We start from the raw sequence: 18,840 nt of genomic DNA, 5'->3' as shown, positions 1-18,840 counted from the left end.
GGCCGCCGGCCTCTATGACCAGTCCACAGCAGACGAGCCGCCGGCCTCTATGACCTGTCCAACAGCAGACGGGCCGCCGGCCTCTATGACCAGTCCACAGCAGACGAGCCGCCGGCCTCTATGACCAGCCCAACAGCAGGCGGGCCGCAAATCTCTATGACCTGTCCAACAGCAGACGGGCCACAAATCTCTATGACCTGTCCAACCGCAGACGGGTTGCAGACCTCTATGACCTGTCCAACAGCAGGCGGGCCGCCGGCCTCTATGACCTGTCCAACAGCAGGCGGGCCGCCGGCCTCTATGACCTGTCCAACCGCAGGCGGGCCGCCGGCCTCTATGACCTGTCCAACCGCAGGCGAGCCGCAGACCTCTATGACCTGTCCAACCGCAGGCGAGCCGCAGACCTCTATGACCTGTCCAACTGCAGGCGGGCCGCAAATCTCTATGACCTGTCCAACAGCAGGCGGGCCGCAAATCTCTATGACCTGTCCAACAGCAGGCGGGCCGCAAATCTCTATGACCTGTCCAACAGCAGGTGGGCCGCAAATCTCTATGACCTGTCCAACAGCAGACGGGCCGCCGGCCTCTATGACCAGTCCAACAGCAGACGGGCCGCCGGCCTCTATGACCAGTCCAACAGCAGACGGGCCGCCGGCCTCTATGACCAGTCCAACAGCAGATGGGCCGCCGGCCTCTATGACCAGTCCAACAGCAGACGGGCCGCCGGCCTCTATGACCTGTCCAACGGCAGGACAGCCGACCTCTATGACCTGTCCAACAGCAAATGGGATGCCAACCTTTTGGACCTCAATGACACAAGGGGTCCAGAACTCTCAGACCTGCCAAACAGCAGAAGGGCTGCCAACTTCTCAGACCTGCCCAACGGCAAAAGGGCAGCCGACCTCTCAGACCTGCCCAATGGCAGAAGGTCAGCCGACCTCTCGGACCTGCCCAACGTTAGAAGGGCTGCCTACCTCTCGGACCTGCCCAACGGCAAAAGGGCAGCCGACCTCTCAGACCTGCCCAATGGCAGAAGGTCAGCCGACCTCTCGACGGTAGAAGGGTTGCCGACCTCTCGGACCTACCCAACGGCAGAAGGGCTGCCTACCTCTCGGACCTGCCCAACGGTAGAAGGGCTGCCGACCTCTCGGACCTGCCCAAAGGTAGAAGGGCTGCCGACCTCTCGGACCTGCCCAACGGCAGAAGGGCTGCCGACCTCTCGGACCTGCCCAATGGCAGAAGGGCTGCCGACTTCTCGGACCTGCCCAACGGCAGAAGGGCTGCCGACTTCTCGGACCTGCCCAACGGCAGAAGGGCTGCCGACCTCTCGGACCTGCCCAACGGCAGAAGGGCTGCCGACCTCTCGACAGTAGAAGGGCAGCCCACCTCTCGACAGTAGAAGGGCTGCCGACCTATCAGACCTGCCCAATGGCAGAAGGGCTGCCGACCTCTCGGACCTGCCCAATGGCAGAAGGGCTGCCGACCTCTCGGACCTGCCCAATAGCAAATTGAGTGCTCACCTGTAGAACCTGGTAAAGAACAGTTCTTGACAAGTGAAACCTACACAATGGCATGGAATGAAGGCCTCCCAGTGGCTTCTATTTCACCTAACGGCATTGCATGTCTACTTGATTTTAGTTGATTTAATTATAATAAAGTTAGAACCTTTCACTCCACCCTCAAAACGCCAGAAGTGTCACATTCTCCACTCAGCAAAAATGGGATCTCACCACACCTGGAGAACCTGCACAATAGCGGAGCATTTTGCTGCCCAATACAACTAAGGAAAGACCGAGGCTGATCCCACGATTCTCCATAATGAAAGCAAACTCCAGCCAACCATGGCAACACGCTCCATGGCATGGAGTGGAGACCTCACCAGACCAGTAGGACGGTATCGGACTACAGCAACGCGCTCCATGGCATGGAGTGGAGACCTCACCCGACCAGTAGAACGGTATCGGACCACGGCAACAAGCTCCATGGCCTGGAGTGCAGACCTCACCAGACCAGTAGAACGGTATCGGACCACGGCAACACGCTCCATGGCATGGAGTGGATTCCTCACCCGACCAGTAAAATGGTATCGGGTGGGATTTACGGATCTACGGATCCTCCCTATGACAAGGATCCTTCATTGTAGCTAAAGCCCAACCTCTCCAACCTCCTCAGAAAACACTGAGCTAGTCTAGCTAAATCCATGACCTGGAAAGGGGTTCCAAGCCATCGCCCCCAATTAACGGCACTGACCAACACTTGTTAAGAGATTTTCTCCAGGGCCTGGAACAGCTCACCTCTAGAATAGGGGTTTGCAGCACACACATGATGCCTTGGTGCTCGCCCATGAGAAAGTCAAGAAATCATGCTTTATCTAGGGCGCGGAGGCTCAAAACAGCCACGGCGGATCTGTAGGAAAGGATTTGTGTTATGCACTCCTGGCAACTCTGGAAAGGCTTCTAAATAGGCAACCCCAAGGTATGTGTGAGCACTGCACGCGCCGTTAGTAACACTCACATGGATCCCTGTAACACACTGCTATCAAGGCTTCCAAATAGTCCTCCACAGCGAATTGAATACAAAGGATTGTCGATCTGGAAAGGGTTCCATCCCTGATTGAGGGCAAGCATTAATGGCTGCCAAGAAGGCAAAGAACTGGAGGGCATTGTGCCCATACACTGCACTGGAGGAGTTAAGAGTATGGAAACTAAATTCCTCCAAACGATTGGGCGATTGCTATATGCTTGCTTACAGGAGGAGCCCAGGATCCTCCCAAAAAAACATTGAACATCAGCTTCTGGATCCATATCAAGTGTCTCATGAGGTAAGCAGTAGTGGTAAATTAGGTGGTATTTTGGAACATCTCCTGTTTTACTACTCCACAGAATTATGTTTCAGGGTCCATGTGGTAAAAATCTGCCTGGCTCTAAGCGGCAGCATTACCCCCACTTATAAGGGTGGTAAACGCTGAGGCTGAATTACATATGCGGAAAATTTGTCCATCACCAAAGGAAGGCCAATGGGACTCCAGGAATGGGGGATTAACCATCCCACTAAATAATGCAGTGAATTACTGTTACTGCTTGTTAGGACGGTAATACAGTTTCTGGACCAGAGTTATCACCACAACAAATACCGCCAAAGTTATGAGTCTGCAAGCAATCACTGAAGAACAGCTTTGCCTTTATGCATTTTTTTTTATAGTTGTAATCTTGTTCTTTCCCCACAGCAGTCCCTCAAACTCCAAGGGAGAATAGCAGCCTGAAGAATGTCGAGAATAATTGAATGACCGAAACAGCTCTACGAGAGGATAGTTGAGGAAGTAGGTTTTAACTGCAAGAAGATTTCATAAAATAACTGTACCCATTTCTACAAAATCAAAGACTAGCTTTATTAAGAAAGAGGTGAACTAATGTTAAAAAAAAAAAAATCACTTATTACATTCATCTGATATTTTAGATGGATACCTTAGGGATGGATAGGACATTGTGTTAACAATAAGAACGAGATAATACATGATTGAAACATCAAGAAAATGGATAGTCATTCGTTGCCATGTAGCAAAGCGTTGTGTGTTCTGTTACTACATGCCCCAGCAGTGGATAGCGTAGAGGGGAATAAAGGGACATTGCCAGTGGATCTGGCGTACAGTCAAGAGTGCAGTCAAAGACAGTAATGTCTCAGCCACGCCTCTGCTGGCCTTTCAGAAGCAGCGCCCAGGTGGGGAATCCCGCAGGTGTCTCCCTTAGGCAAACCCCACCCTTTCCACCCCAACATACCCCTGGACTGCTTTACCTTTCCCGTTGACTTAACCCCTTTCCAGATGCAGAAATAGACGATCACCCACGTGACCGAGAGACACAGGATCATCTGCCAGTTCAGGTTCCCCGGCTCGTCCAGGCCCCCTGAAATCTGCAACACTTTGTTCCTGCAAAGGATTGTTTGGGAGGGGTTGGGGGTAGGAGAGATAATAATTAGGCATTTAGTCTTCCATGACATACTTCACCAACTAAGTTATTCTGGGGAACTGCGAACTGTGTGAATATGCAACTCTATGCTTGATATTGAGGTCATGTTGGCCACCTCTGGTTCATTGCACCATCATTAGGAGCAGAAACCAATATTAAAGAGCCAAGAAGGTCATGGGGCTTACAAATGAGCTCGGAGCCAGCCATCATTTGACCAACACTCAGCACAGGTTAAACCACTCACTCTGCATACCCAGTCTCCTCCGCTGCACCCCCTCAACAATGCCCAGAGCGCACCCTCAGCCATGCACCAGAACAATCCCTCAGCACATCCTCAAGGTGACCCTGAGCCACGCACACTGCACATGTAGTCTGCACTCCCTGCATAGGTCCTACACACTCCACACCTTTGCCACTCATCTGCACACTGCAGCCACTTTGCGCACACTTCGCGACTCCATCAATGCCTGCCCACTGCTCAGCTCTCAGGTACATGCTGCACGCCCAGTCACGCTCCGCACATCCGTAAGCAAGCCCATCTGCACCACACCGAGAGCCAACAAGGGAGAATGGAAGGGTGCATGCAACATTGTGGCAAAACCAACCTTGAAACTAGGGAATGATGACACAATGCAACTATATTAGATTCACCCATGAGAGGAGGTAGGCAATGGATTGCGCAATCTAGCCTTCCTAACAGATACTTGGCTTCAATATATTTACCTTTGGCTATTTGTACAGGTTTCAGAAAGTTGCTCCTTGAAACTGGTTTGGGACACCAGAGTAGACTGCTTAAGGCCAGGAGGCTAGATTAGGAGCAACGTGCTCGCCTTGGAAGCAAGACGACGTGGAGCAACACCGGTTCGATCCCTGGGCCCGCCCTTAGAAACCTCTGGGTATTAAGCGTGTTATAAATAACCAATTACAATACAGAGTCCCCACAAGGAAATTATAATGGTAGAAGATGGGGGGTAGACATCCACTGTAGGGACCGTTTGAGCATTGGGTGCCAAGTCACCTGCACAAGGCAGTTAGACTTTACTGCCTAACTCAGTTTTCATTAGCAAGCCACTGACCTTTTGAACATATCAAAATCCCAGGAAGGCTGCGAGACAGGTGGGCACATAATTTCCCAGAATTCATTATCAAACAAATACTCCCAACTGTGGCCAGCCAGCGGCATCCTTGGATTGAGATGCCTGGGGAGTTGCGCTGCCATACTCACTCCCAGAACTCGATGACCGGTGAGCGCGCCTTTTCCAGGGCCTCGCAGCTGATGTTGAAGGTGCCAGTGGCATTGCCAAGGGTGCCATTGTGGCACTGGTCCAGGCGGAAGACTTCGGTGCACTCAGGGCTGTTCCATGGGTGGCCGCAGGTGGCCCAAGGCAGCCGGTCTGTGAAGGAGTGCACCAGGTAGTAGAGCGCCCAGACCAGGATCATGATGTAGTAGGTGTTGCAGAAGAAGACGATCACCATTGACGAGAAGCCGAGGCCTGCGGAGAAGAATAAAGGCATGGTGAGCATTATCCTTGCCCCACCGTGCGGTGCTACGTTCAAGCAAACCATAGAACCCAAAGAGCTGGGATACCATGCACAACCCACGCGCATCCACAAGGGCTACCATGGAACCGAAGTCTACAGCACCTGGAAAGCTACTCTCAAGCGAACCATAGAGCACAAGGAGCTAGGATACCACGCACACCTCACTCGCATCCATAGGGCTAACGTGGAACCAAAGTCTACAGCACCTGGAAAGCTACTCTCAAGCAAACCAAGAGCACAGGGAGCTAGGATACCAAGCACAACTCACTCGCATCCATAGGGCTAACGTGGAACCAAAGTCTACAGCACCTGGAAAGCTACTCTCAAGCAAACCAAGAGCACAAGGAGCTAGGATACCACGCACACCTCACTCGCATCCATAGGGCTAACGTGGAACCAAAGTCTACAGCACCTGGAAAGCTACTCTCAAGCGAACCATAGAGCACAAGGAGCTAGGATACCACGCACACCTCACTCGCATCCATAGGGCTAACGTGGAACCAAAGACTACAGCACCTGGAAAGCTACTCTCAAGCAAACCAAGAGCACAAGGAGCTAGGATACCACGCACAACTCACACGCATCCATAGGGCTAACGTGGAACCAAAGTCTACAGCACCTGGAAAGCTACTCTCAAGCAAACCAAGAGCACAGGGAGCTAGGATACCAAGCACAACTCACTCGCATCCATAGGGCTAACGTGGAACCAAAGTCTACAGCACCTGGAAAGCTACTCTCAAGCAAACCAAGAGCACAAGGAGCTAGGATACCACGCACAACTCACTCGCATCAATAGGGCTAACGTGGAACCAAAGTCTACAGCACCTGGAAAGCTACTCTCAAGCGAACCATAGAGCACAAGGAGCTAGGATACCACGCACAACTCACTCGCATCCATAGGGCTAGCGTGGAACCAAAGTCTACAGCACCTGGAAAGCTACTCTCAAGCGAACCATAGAGCACAAGGAGCTAGGATACCACGCACAACTCACTTGCAGCCACAGGGCTACCGTGTGACCAAAGTCTATAGCATGTGGAAAGATACTCTCAAGCAAACCATAGAGGAAAAAGAGCTAGGATACCACGCACAATGCACTCGCATCCACAGGGCAACCGTGGGACTAAAGTCTATAGCACCTGGAAGGCTACTCTCAACCAACCCGTGCAACCCAGAAAGCAGTAGGCATGCAAGGCAATCCCTCAGACAAAGGCTATAGTGGCCACAATGCTCTGTACCAAATTCAATTTCACCCACAAAGCTAAGAATAAAGGCTGGACACAATTCAACCACAATCATTAACCCTTCATGCAAACAAATTTGATTTGCTTCACTACACCGCAGGTTTCCTGGGATGCTTTTGTATCAAGGAGAGGACAACCACAATTAGAACACATGTTTTGCGCCATCTTGCTCTGAGCAGGGCTTTTTGTATGAAAATTCTGAGAAATCCTCCCAGCACTCCCATTAGGTCAAATAAAGCCGGCATCAGGAAACCAGAAGACTGATTTTGCCCACTTGAAAGCATGGTATTACCCGCATTGACAGAACACAATTGATCTAATTACAGTGGTTCTAATTGGCCTTCTGTACAATACTTTTTGATTATTTTTCTATATATAATGGGTTGGTTTGGGTTTATAATAATAGAAGGGGATCGGCGGGGGTTGTGGGGGAGGTTCCTCCTGCATATATATCCTAATTGACATTTTAAATTCAGTCAATTGTACAGAAGGTCAATTGTGATTCGGTCAATTATAATACGATCAATTCGTATACAACCGAAAGCATCACTGCTTTGCTACTTTTGTGCTGGAAATTTCACCTTTACCAAGAAGGGAGGGCCTGAATCATTGTAGAGGAATCATTTTAAGTACCCCAAGAGAGCGTAAACTCATGCACCCTCCCCAAAAAGTTGGCAGTTGCGTCAACTGCTCTTGAAGTGCACCAACTTCACGGCTGTGACCCGCTATGAATTGGGCCTATCCCCCATTAAATTCTATCTTTGGAAAATTCTCTCCATTAAGAAAATAATATTGGGCTGCCTTAAATGCATGGGTGTCACCTTTTTAATTAAAGCAATGTGAGGCCATTTGTGAGGAGTGTGGAGCCTATAGGGAGTTGGTCTGGATTTCTGGTCTTGCAACACCGCTCCAAAGTGAAGAGAAAACTCAAGGGATTGGATTGGATCTGTTAATCGATGTAAGGGCAGTGGGCGTGTATCCAGAAAACTTCAGCAACTCCCCAAGTAGCTCTTGGCGTGCCCAGCTGATGAAGCAGAGGCTAAATCTGCTCCTACCAACGAAGAAATGGGTGCTAGGAAACACGGAGAGCACTAAAGATACGCAGGTTTTGGTTCGCGCCTGATCAGGTGGAAACTCTGCGTCATATTCTACTACACTGCCCGTCTTTGGAGGCTAGGCGTACGGTTCATTTTGGTCACTTACTGCAACACTATGGTCAGGTCCTTATTGAAAGCTTGGCAACTCATTATAATCTCTTCTGGTCGTAACGACTAGATGGTTGCAGCAATACAATTTTTTTAAAGAATGTTTAGAGTTGTGATGAGGAATTCGTTGGTTTTGGTAAATTCGATGTTCTTATGTTAATTCTTTAAACGTCTTGAAGGTCCCAATGATACATTTGTCTTTTTTCTTTTCCTGTTCATTTTGATTTTAAGGCTGTTCTGAGACTTTGTACATTTTATTGGCCGTTTTCTTTTTATGAATTTCTTAAAGGTTATATTGCTCAACTAAAGAACAAAAAGTACACCAACTTTACAATTGGAACCGTGTTACGTTGTTGCAAGTGTGTTGGAATCCAGTGGATACATTACCGTGTGAATACACAAGTGCTAAGCAGCATTGGAATGTAAAGTGGTCCATTCTCTCATGGATCACTTTGGGGACATCGGACTCCACTCCTTTGTATTGCCCATCATTTATGTAGTTCCAGTGGTGAAGGTGAGCATAAGAAAGGGGGTGATCGTACAATCAGCCGTGATCCAATGCAGCACTGGAGGCAGATCACGTGGCCTCGGTATAAGCAGGTCATATCACTCCTTGGTACCCTGCGAGGGACAATGGGCTTGTAACAAGCAAGCTCATTGGTCCTCACCGAGTCATTAACAGCCAGACAAAGCCTTTCCCGGAGGAGCACTCATGTTCAAATGGCTGCCATTGAAGGGGTTAACGGACTCCCTTCTCTCTTTCCATCGCAGCCATCTTATTAATTTACTTTTTTTTCCCCTTTTATGAATGGGCACCATGGAAAGGGAGAACAGACTACGAATCCAGTTCCATGGCAGTCAACTTTTTAATTTTTATTTCATTTTTTCAGTTGCTAATCACCAGAGTGTCTGACAACTATAAAAAGAAACTATCAGTACCCAGGTCTAACGGCCCGGAGTAGCAATAAGCCCTTTGCTGGGGTGGAGAGGCATTACCAGTTCAGGTAATGCCAGGGGACTGCGCTAATGCCCTTGCTTCACTCGGATCTGGGCCTGGGGCATTACCTGAAGCGGTAATGGCCCCCAAGCTCGGGGGTATTGCTTAAATGGTACAGTACTCAATTTATCATGTTCAGAGAGACGCAAGGCTGAGTCGGCCCAGATGGATTTGAACTCACAAACTTCAGGCTGGACCCATGTCACAGGCAAACACTTCAATAAGAGGAATTATCATCCCAGCTAGTAAGTTATCCTTCGGTTTATAGTCAGTTTAGATAATGGAACCACCCTCTCTCCAAAGGTTTAGGTCTACTTGGTCGAAAATATTTGACCTTTTCACATTTGGCAGAATTTTATTTGCTAATTTTTTGGTTTGAAAATGCAGGGTAGGGGGAGACCCCCTGCTACTCCCACCCCCTATTCCCTTACCCCACTCATATATATATATATATATATATATATATATATATATATATATATACACACATTTGACCGTATTTCAACCAAGAAAACCATTTTAAAAAAACTGCGGGTAAAGGTTTTTCGAACAAGTAGAAAGATACCCTCCCCAAAGTGAGATTGAAATCCTCGGAAGAGATAGTCAGAGAATTCCATACATTGGGTGGTTGGGCACAAAACGTGCTTCTTGCTGCTGGTCTTCTGCTGCAGGGAGAGCCTTCCTTATAAAACACGGGGAAGACGAGGATTGACACCATCCCAAAATGAGAGTGCATAGCTTTCAGACTTTTGCTTACCAGGTTTCTCAGCAGTAGTTATTATATGGTGCAAAAAAGGTCTTTCCTCACCGAATACCAGGGCTGTCTGAATTGGCACAGACAGGGCTGCCAATAGGGGAGACAAAACGAAAGGAAAAACTCCAATGGAGTAAAAACCCTTGGTGCTATGGAGATGTCCTGAAATGCAGTAAAGGTTTCCACAAAACCAACAGGAACGTAGACCACCTGGTGAAGTTGTAGAGATGGAGGCCAACTGAACAGCAAGGAATCCGATAGGAGGCTGAAAGAATGAATTCTGTGAACAGTGCAAGTAACACGGGCAAGGCACGCCAGGAAGGTAATTAGAGCAAAGAATGGGAAGCAAACGAAATACTTAAAGGAACGAGGATTGTAAAGTAAAAGGCACATAACAAAAGGGGCTGGAGGAGAATCAGAGGACGGTACTAGAGCATGTACTGCAGGAGCGTTACCAATCTGTAGGTGCTTATCCAGCCTTGTTTTTTTCTTTTCATTCTGGTACTTGTAATCCGAGTTTTATAACGGGAAAAGTGATACTACAATTCCCAGAATGCAAAGAAAAAAAAAACAGAACTGGATAAGCATCTACAGATTGGAATGGGTCATGTTGGCAAGTATGCGTTACAGGCAACAGGAAAGGTTGCAACGCAGGGAGTTGAATCCATCCGTTTGATTTGATGTCTGGGATTGTAGGAAGCTCCTCCTACCGAGCGCAACATGACGTGATGCACGCAAAGCCATCTTGTGGTTGGCAATGTACCTTCTTGGTTGACGTTACGAACGCCACCTATCCAAAAGGGACCATGGGCAGATCTGTTTCCTAACAATATCAGTCAGGGGTGAGACACTGGCCCGGCGCACAATAACAGGACAGATGTTAGCTTCTCTGGCTCTTATGGGATTTAGCCCGAAGTGCGAGGGCGGGCCCTTTATCAAATGGAGTAGTGATGTGCCTAGGGCACCACACCATGACATTCATGCATCCACAATTTACAAAGCGACTAACCTTTGTGTGGTGGTGTTAACTAACCACCATTCACAAATTGTGCAAACAGAAACCCATATTTGCATGCATAGTATTTAATCCCTAAAGAGATACACCATGGAGGAACGACTTGGACAGTAGTGGAGTCTGGGCACAGCAAGGGAGCGTGCAGGGGCGGTAGGAAGTAGGGGTGGACTTGGAACCAAAAGAGCCCCTGGTAATAACTTTCAAAGTCGCCCCATATTTCTAATTTTCAGCAAGCCCAACCCCTTTCCTATGAGAAAATGTAGAAATACCACACAAAAGAGGCCTAGGGTTCCCTATGGGCCAGCCCCCCCGCCCCGGTAGGACGTGTGTAAGTGGTTGCGGGGGCGTGGTGCGACTATGTGGGTGCAGGATTCTCACTCATGGCCCCCAGAGAAGCTTGGCGCAAGCCCTGAGGAAGCCTGCTTGCAGCTGAATCAGAAGGGCGTGGCAGTGCTGGGCGACTCATCTGAAAGCCTTTCAAGGGGCTGGCATGCAGCCCTCCTGCCCACTCAGCCTTCTCCACGTAGCGCGCCAGGCAGGGACTCTTCCATGGGGCGTCTAGGCATGTCTCTAGAATGACAATTTCACTGCACAGGTGTAACTCCTCACACAGATATTTATCGCGTTAGAAACCAGATAGAATTCATCCTGGTTCAGCCAGCACCAGGGTGGCGCGGAGGAAAAGCGAACCGTGAGCACTGTTTAGGGGTATCAATGCAGGGCAATCATTGAAGCTAAAAATGGATTACTGTGAGAGTCTGTTGTATGGCACGAGCAAGGGCAGTATTGCTAAACTATAAGTGATACAGAATAGTGCTGTGCGAGGAGTTGAAAGATGCAGAAGAGATTAGGTCTCTCCAGCCAGATGCGCCGTTGACTGGTTGCTTGGATAACATTCCGACGTCTCACCCTCGCGTACAAGCGCCTATTCGTTAGTAGCACTAGCTACGTATCGGAAATAATGGCTACCTGCCACGAGAATCTTGAGGTCCAAATTTACAAACCGGTTGACCGTGCCAAGAAGAAAGCTGGTACTTACTTTTAATTCTTATATAGCGCTACTCGCCCGTGGGCATCAAAGTGCACAAGTCAGAGACAAGACATACAACAATGAGCCAGAGATAACGGCAAGAGATTTAAGGATCGGAACCAGTAGCAGTGAAGATACAAATGTTCAATCTGGGTCAAGATTGAACATTGCGTGTTGTGTGGACATGTGCCTTTGACCATGCAGCTCCCAAGTTCTGGCATGCCTTTCCACCTGAACTGCAGGACCTTTCAAGCAGGCCTGGAAAATGGACCTCTTTGCCGATTAAACGCTTTAATTCAAAACGCCTTCTGTCAATTATTAATTTGAAGAATAATACGTTCCAGGGCCGCCATTTTCCTCAACTAGTGCACCAGAGCAGTGTACTGTTCCACCTGGGGGAGGTACTCAAGATCACTTTTTTGGGTTCAGGGTCTTTCAACTATTTCAGACCATGTTCAACCTACATATATTATAGTAAGCAAATTATAGAACAAAATAATTAACCTAAAAAGATCTTTCGCCTGGACCCTAGGGAATTAACCTAAATTGAATACTAAAAGATGGCCGACATCGCGTGTGCCAGCTGGGAAAACACACCACTGCCTCCCCGAAAGGTCCCTCCGATTATTCTGCTCACACTGTGCCGATATGGAATGTTCGCGAGCTAACATTTCGGGGTTCTTTAACAAGGGAAGCCACTACGAGGGAGCACAGAAAGCAAACTACTAGAACATTTGATAAAATGGCGACAACGTCTGCGTTTTAAAGCCTGAGGGCCTGATTCACAGAATCGTTTTATAATGGCGCAATCCCATAGGAAAACATTCGGTGAATCAGGCCCTGAATGTCTAACTATTGTCAAAAGAGCTAAAGAATTGAGGCGGGTAGCTAGAAGCACATGCAACAATCCTTTCAAATAAAGCACAGTAGCAAGAAACCAAATTGGCGCGTGACAGTGATCGTTCTTGACCTCCCCTCAGCCAATCAGAATGTTCAGAGTGTAGTCAAGAGCTACTGGCATTGATTGCATGTTGAGCATTGTTTTCAGAAGCAAACAGGGAACTAACAAAGCAAGTTTTATTTAACAAAACACATTACCACATGGCGGTGTGGTGAAAACAGTGGTAACAGAGTTCCCACTGCATTACAACACCCTGCTAAACTACAAGTTTGGAGGTATGGTAGAGGAAACGCCTCTAATTCCTCTGCTGTACCACACAAAAATGGCCAAATCAGTGGTGGTAATACTGCTGAAATCCCCAAGAGTCCAATTTACTCCAATTAATGGGGACCAATACTGCCTCCCACCAGTTGTAATCTGGTAGTAATACCATTTGTGGTAATGCCGCCGGGCCAAGTGATGGTAAGAGTAATACCGTTTGGTGCCATTACCGCAGAGATACCAAACTCCTAATGAGGGAGGAGCTTTTTTTGGATGCAACAGCCTATTTAACACAAAGAGCCGAAAACATGGGAAAATACTTTAAACCTTTCAAAGAGAAAAAACAATTTTTTACCAGACTTCGGCTGCATGCTCATGTTGACCTGCTCCAGTTTAACAAAGTTTGTCTTCGTAATTGCAATCTTATTTAAATATGACAAAAGAAACGTTTTAATTTACTAACTCAGTTTGTCCATTTACCTTACTCACTATTACAGTAACGTTATTCTTCACCACGAAAACTCCAAAACACGTATTAATATTACCAGTGTGTGCTAATCGCCTTATGGACCTCGAGATGGTTCATAAGTGCTTGAGATAACTACTCACCGCTGAGCTATGGCCGCGATAAGGACCCCTCCCTCAGTCTATAAGGCTATTTTATTCCACCGGAGGAAGAAATGGAATTGATGTAATGGTCAGAAACATTGCCTGTTTTGCTTCAGAAGCACTGGGACCAATAGCGCGGCCGGCGGCAGAACATGGCACACACAGCCAGATGTGCTGCTCAGACTAAGTTTCAAATAAGTCCTGGGGCTGAGCACCTGACCGTCCGGGTATAGACTCAGCACAACAGCGCGGCATGGACGTCAGTCGGCCCTATGGCAATCTAACAGTCAGTCGAATGACTGATCATCACGAGCGCACTGCCAAAGGGGCAACAGAAAATATGATTTGATAAATGAAACCTGCACCCCTGACCCAGTGTCAGGGCAGTGGGCTCTGGTTGTGGAGTACTTGGGTGCTCTTGGGGTCCCATATGTCCAGATCGTCGACTACTGATTGGCCAAAGGAACCCGCCGGATAGTCCATCAATGTAAGAGATATCCCGCTCGCCTGGCATGCTCGCAGCAGTTACCATTGCACCTTTTATGATGGCGCAGGTCAGTTGCGTCATCTCGGTGATACCACTGCTTTTTCCCCCTGGGGTGCCTTTAAGTCATTAGGAATTGAACTCTCAGATGGATGTTGGAATCATGACAGCCTGTACTTGCGAGTCTCTAAACGGATGGGAACCAGAGTCTTCCACCTGGGAAGACTGTAATGGGCTCTGCTGGCATAGCATAATGCAGTACCCCTCCCCGTGTCCCTCTGTAGCCTACCCCCACTGCTGTACATCTGTTCTGTGACCTCTGAAAAGCGCTCCGTTATGCATCTGTACTGTCGTGTACCTCTGTAAAGCGCTCCATTATGCATCTGCACTGTCGTGTACCTCTGTAAAGCGCTCCGTTATGCATCTGCACTGTTGTGTACCTCTGTAAAGCGCTCAATTATGCATCTGCACTGTTGTGTACCTCTGTAAAGCACTCTGTTATGCATCTGTTCTGTTGTATACCTCTGCAAAGTGCGCCGTTATGCATCTATGCTGTTGTATACCTCTGTAAAGCACTCCGTTATGCATATGTACTGTTGTATACCTCTGAAGCGTTCCATTGTGCATCTATGCTGTTGTATACCTCTGTAAAGCTCTCCGTTATGCATCTGCATTGTTGTGTACCTCTCTGTAAAGCGCTCCGAAGCGAGGTCCGCAATCAATTAATACCAAAATAATAATACAGACCACCTTTCAGCTAGGCAAGCAATGGACTTGTCTGGGTGCAACAGTACTGAAGGTCCTATTTGAGCAAGATTTATCTGCAAGCCCCCTTGGTTACTTTGTCCAAGTGGATTCTTAAGAGAGTTCGGTTTTTTGGTCCAGGTGGACATAGGACTAACGTGAGGCCGGAAAGAAGGGCACCCTTCACTCAGAGGCAGTTGTGCATGCAGGGTATCCTTACAGCCCAGGAGACCTGCAGGGCTCTCTCAGCTACCTCTCTACCTGGGCCATGAATGCTATAAGCTCTTGCGCGGCCCGTGCTGCGTTCTGCATTTCTCTTGTGGCCAGGATAAGTGTGTGGGATTGAGCTATCTCCAGACTTTATGAGAACAGTTCAAGGCAACTGCAAGGAAGATCTGGGCGGGGATGTGGTGAATGGGGTCTGAGCTGCCAGAGAGGATCTAGGTGGGGATGTGGTGAATGGGGTCTGAGCTGCCCGAGAGGATCTGGGTGGGGATGTGGTGAATGGGGTCTGAGCTGCCCGAGAGGATCTGGGTGGGGATGTGGTGAATGGCGTCTGAGCTGCCTGAGGATCTAGGTGGGGATGTGGTGAATGGGGTCTGAGCTGCCTGAGAGGATCTAGGTGGGGATGTGGTGGATGGGGTCTGAGCTGCCCGAGAGGATCTGGGTGGGATTGTGGTGAACGGGGTCTGAGCTGCCTGAGAGGATCTTGGTGGGGATGTGGTGAATGGGGTCTGAGCTGCCTGAGAGGATCTGGGTGGAGATGTGGTGAATGGGGTCCGAGCTGCCTGGGAGGATCTGGGTGCGATTGTGGTGAATGGGGTCTGAGCGGCCTGAGAGGATCTGGGTGGGGATGTGGTGAATGGGGTCCGAGCTGCCTGGGAGGATCTGGGTGCGATGGTGGTGAATGGGGTCTGAGCTGCCTGGGAGGATCTGGGTGGGGATGTGGTGAATGGGGTCTGAGCTGCCTGGAGGATCTGGGTGGGGATGTGGTGAATGTGGACTGAGCTGTCTGAGAGGATCTGGGTGCGGTTGTGGTGAATGGGGTCTGAGCTGCCTGGAAGGATCTGGGTGGGGATGTGGTGAATGGGGACTGAGCTGCCTGAGAGGATCTGGGTGGGGATGTGGTAAATGGGGACTGAGCTGCCTGGGAGGATCTGGATGTGGTGAATGAGGTCTAAGCTGCCTGGGAGGATCTGGGTGCGATTGTGGTGAATGGGGTCTGATCTGCCTGGGAGGATCTGGGCGGGATGTGGTGAATGGGGTCCGAGCTGCCTGGGAGGATCTGGGTGCGATGGTGGTGAATGGGGTCTGAGCTGCCTGGGAGGATCTGGGTGGGGATGTGGTGAATGGGGTCTGAGCTGCCTGGAGGATCTGGGTGGGGATGTGGTGAATGTGGACTGAGCTGTCTGAGAGGATCTGGGTGCGGTTGTGGTGAATGGGGTCTGAGCTGCCTGGAAGGATCTGGGTGGGGATGTGGTGAATGGGGTCTGAGCTGCCCGAGAGGATCTGGGTGGGGATGTGGTGAATGGGGACTGAGCTGCCTGAGAGGATCTAAGTGGGGATGTGGTGAATGGGGTCTGAGCTGCCTGGGAGGATCTGGGTGCGATTGTGGTGAATGGGGTCTGAGCGGCCTGAGAGGATCTGGGTGGGGATGTGGTGAATGGGGTCCGAGCTGCCTGGGAGGATCGGGGTGCGATGGTGGTGAATGGGGTCTGAGCTGCCTGGGAGGATCTGGGTGGGGATGTGGTGAATGGGGTCTGAGCTGCCTGGAGGATCTGGGTGGGGATGTGGTGAATGGGGTCTGAGCTGCCTGGAAGGATCTGGGTGCGGTTGTGGTGAATGGGGTCTGAGCTGCCTGGAAGGATCTGGGTGGGGATGTGGTGAATGGGGACTGAGCTGCCTGAGAGGATCTGGGTGGGGATGTGGTAAATGGGGACTGAGCTGCCTGGGAGGATCTGGATGTGGTGAATGAGGTCTAAGCTGCCTGGGAGGATCTGGGTGCGATTGTGGTGAATGGGGTCTGATCTGCCTGGGAGGATCTGGGCGGGATGTGGTGAATGGGGTCCGAGCTGCCTGGGAGGATCTGGGTGCGATGGTGGTGAATGGGGTCTGAGCTGCCTGGGAGGATCTGGGTGGGGATGTGGTGAATGGGGTCTGAGCTGCCTGGAGGATCTGGGTGGGGATGTGGTGAATGTGGACTGAGCTGTCTGAGAGGATCTGGGTGTGGTTGTGGTGAATGGGGTCTGAGCTGCCTGGAAGGATCTGGGTGGGGATGTGGTGAATGGGGTCTGAGCTGCCCGAGAGGATCTGGGTGGGGATGTGGTAAATGGGGACTGAGCTGCCTGAGAGGATCTAAGTGGGGATGTGGTGAATGGGGTCTGAGCTGCCTGGGAGGATCTGGGTGCGATTGTGGTGAATGGGGTCTGAGCGGCCTGAGAGGATCTGGGTGGGGATGTGGTGAATGGGGTCCGAGCTGCCTGGGAGGATCTGGGTGCGATGGTGGTGAATGGGGTCTGAGCTGCCTGGGAGGATCTGGGTGGGGATGTGGTGAATGGGGTCTGAGCTGCCTGGAGGATCTGGGTGGGGATGTGGTGAATGTGGACTGAGCTGTCTGAGAGGATCTGGGTGCGGTTGTGGTGAATGGGTTCTGAGCTGCCTGGAAGGATCTGGGTGGGGATGTGGTGAATGGGGACTGAGCTGCCTGAGAGGATCTGGGTGGGGATGTGGTAAATGGGGACTGAGCTGCCTGGGAGGATCTGGATGTGGTGAATGAGGTCTAAGCTGCCTGGGAGGATCTGGGTGCGATTGTGGTGAATGGGGTCTGATCTGCCTGGGAGGATCTGGGCGGGATGTGGTGAATGGGGTCCGAGCTGCCTGGGAGGATCTGGGTGCGATGGTGGTGAATGGGGTCTGAGCTGCCTGGGAGGATCTGGGTGGGGATGTGGTGAATGGGGTCTGAGCTGCCTGGAGGATCTGGGTGGGGATGTGGTGAATGTGGACTGAGCTGTCTGAGAGGATCTGGGTGCGGTTGTGGTGAATGGGGTCTGAGCTGCCTGGAAGGATCTGGGTGGGGATGTGGTGAATGGGGTCTGAGCTGCCCGAGAGGATCTGGGTGGGGATGTGGTAAATGGGGACTGAGCTGCCTGAGAGGATCTAAGTGGGGATGTGGTGAATGGGGTCTGAGCTGCCTGGGAGGATCTGGGTGCGATTGTGGTGAATGGGGTCTGATCTGCCTGGGAGGATCTGGGCGGGATGTGGTGAATGGGGTCTGAGCTGCCTGGGAGGATCTGGGTGGGGATGTGGTGAATGGTGTCTGAGCTGCCTGAGAGGATCTGGGCGGGGATGTGGTGAATGGGGTCTAAGCTGCCAGAGGGGATCTGGGTGGGATTGTGGTAAATGGGGTCTGATCTGCCTGGGAGGATCTGGGCGGGGATGTGGTGAATGGGGTCTGAGCTGCCTGGGAGGATCTGGGTGGGGATGTGGTAAATGGGGACTGAGCTGCCTGAGAGGATCTGGGTGCGGATGTGGTGAATGGTGTCTGAGCTGCCTGGGAGGATCTGGATGTGGTGAATGGGGTCTGAGCTGCCCGGGAGGATCTGGGTGGGGATGTGGTGAATGGTGTCCGAGCTGCCTGAGAGGATCTGGGTGGGGATGTGGTAAATGGGGACTGAGCTGCCTGAGAGGATCTGGGTGGGGATGTGGTGAATGGTGTCTGAGCTGCCTGGGAGGATCTGGATGTGGTGAATGGGGTCTGAGCTGCCCGGGAGGATCTGGGCGGGGATGTGGTGAATGGGGTCTGAGCTGCCTGGAGGATCTGGGTGGGGATGTGGTGAATGGGGACTGAGCTGCCTGAGAGGATCTGGGTGGGGATGTGGTGAATGAGGTCTAAGCTGCCTGGGAGGATCTGGGCGGGGATGTGGTGAATGGGGTCTAAGCTGCCAGAGGGGATCTGGGTGGGATTGTGGTAAATGGGGTCTGATCTGCCTGGGAGGATCTGGGCGGGGATGTGGTGAATGGGGACTGAGCTGCCTGAGAGGATCTGGGTGGGGATGTGGTAAATGGGGACTGAGCTGCCTGAGAGGATCTGG

The 18,840-nt window shown here is 50.6% G+C and overlaps 1 protein-coding gene across 2 annotated transcripts in view; it reads right to left on the bottom strand.

Annotated features, from left to right (window-relative positions):
- LOC138566228 (sodium- and chloride-dependent creatine transporter 1-like) overlaps positions 1-18,840 on the bottom strand; it is a 358,699-nt gene that overhangs the window by 149,617 nt on the left and 190,242 nt on the right. For both annotated transcript variants that reach the window (XM_069643293.1, XM_069643292.1), the window contains exons 4-5: positions 5,191-5,458; positions 3,793-3,925 (exon numbers count right to left, since the gene is read on the bottom strand). In XM_069643293.1, the coding sequence (XP_069499394.1) occupies positions 3,793-3,925; positions 5,191-5,458 (401 nt within the window). The remainder of the gene's footprint in view (positions 1-3,792; positions 3,926-5,190; positions 5,459-18,840) is intronic.

This window comes from Ambystoma mexicanum, chromosome 2p (assembly GCF_040938575.1).
Source record: "Ambystoma mexicanum isolate Mex_15411 chromosome 2p, UKY_AmexF1_1, whole genome shotgun sequence".
NCBI classification, from domain to species: domain Eukaryota; kingdom Metazoa; phylum Chordata; class Amphibia; order Caudata; family Ambystomatidae; genus Ambystoma; species Ambystoma mexicanum.
Note: the sequence above shows the minus strand (reverse complement) of the source record. Positions and strands in the feature narration are given on the sequence as shown.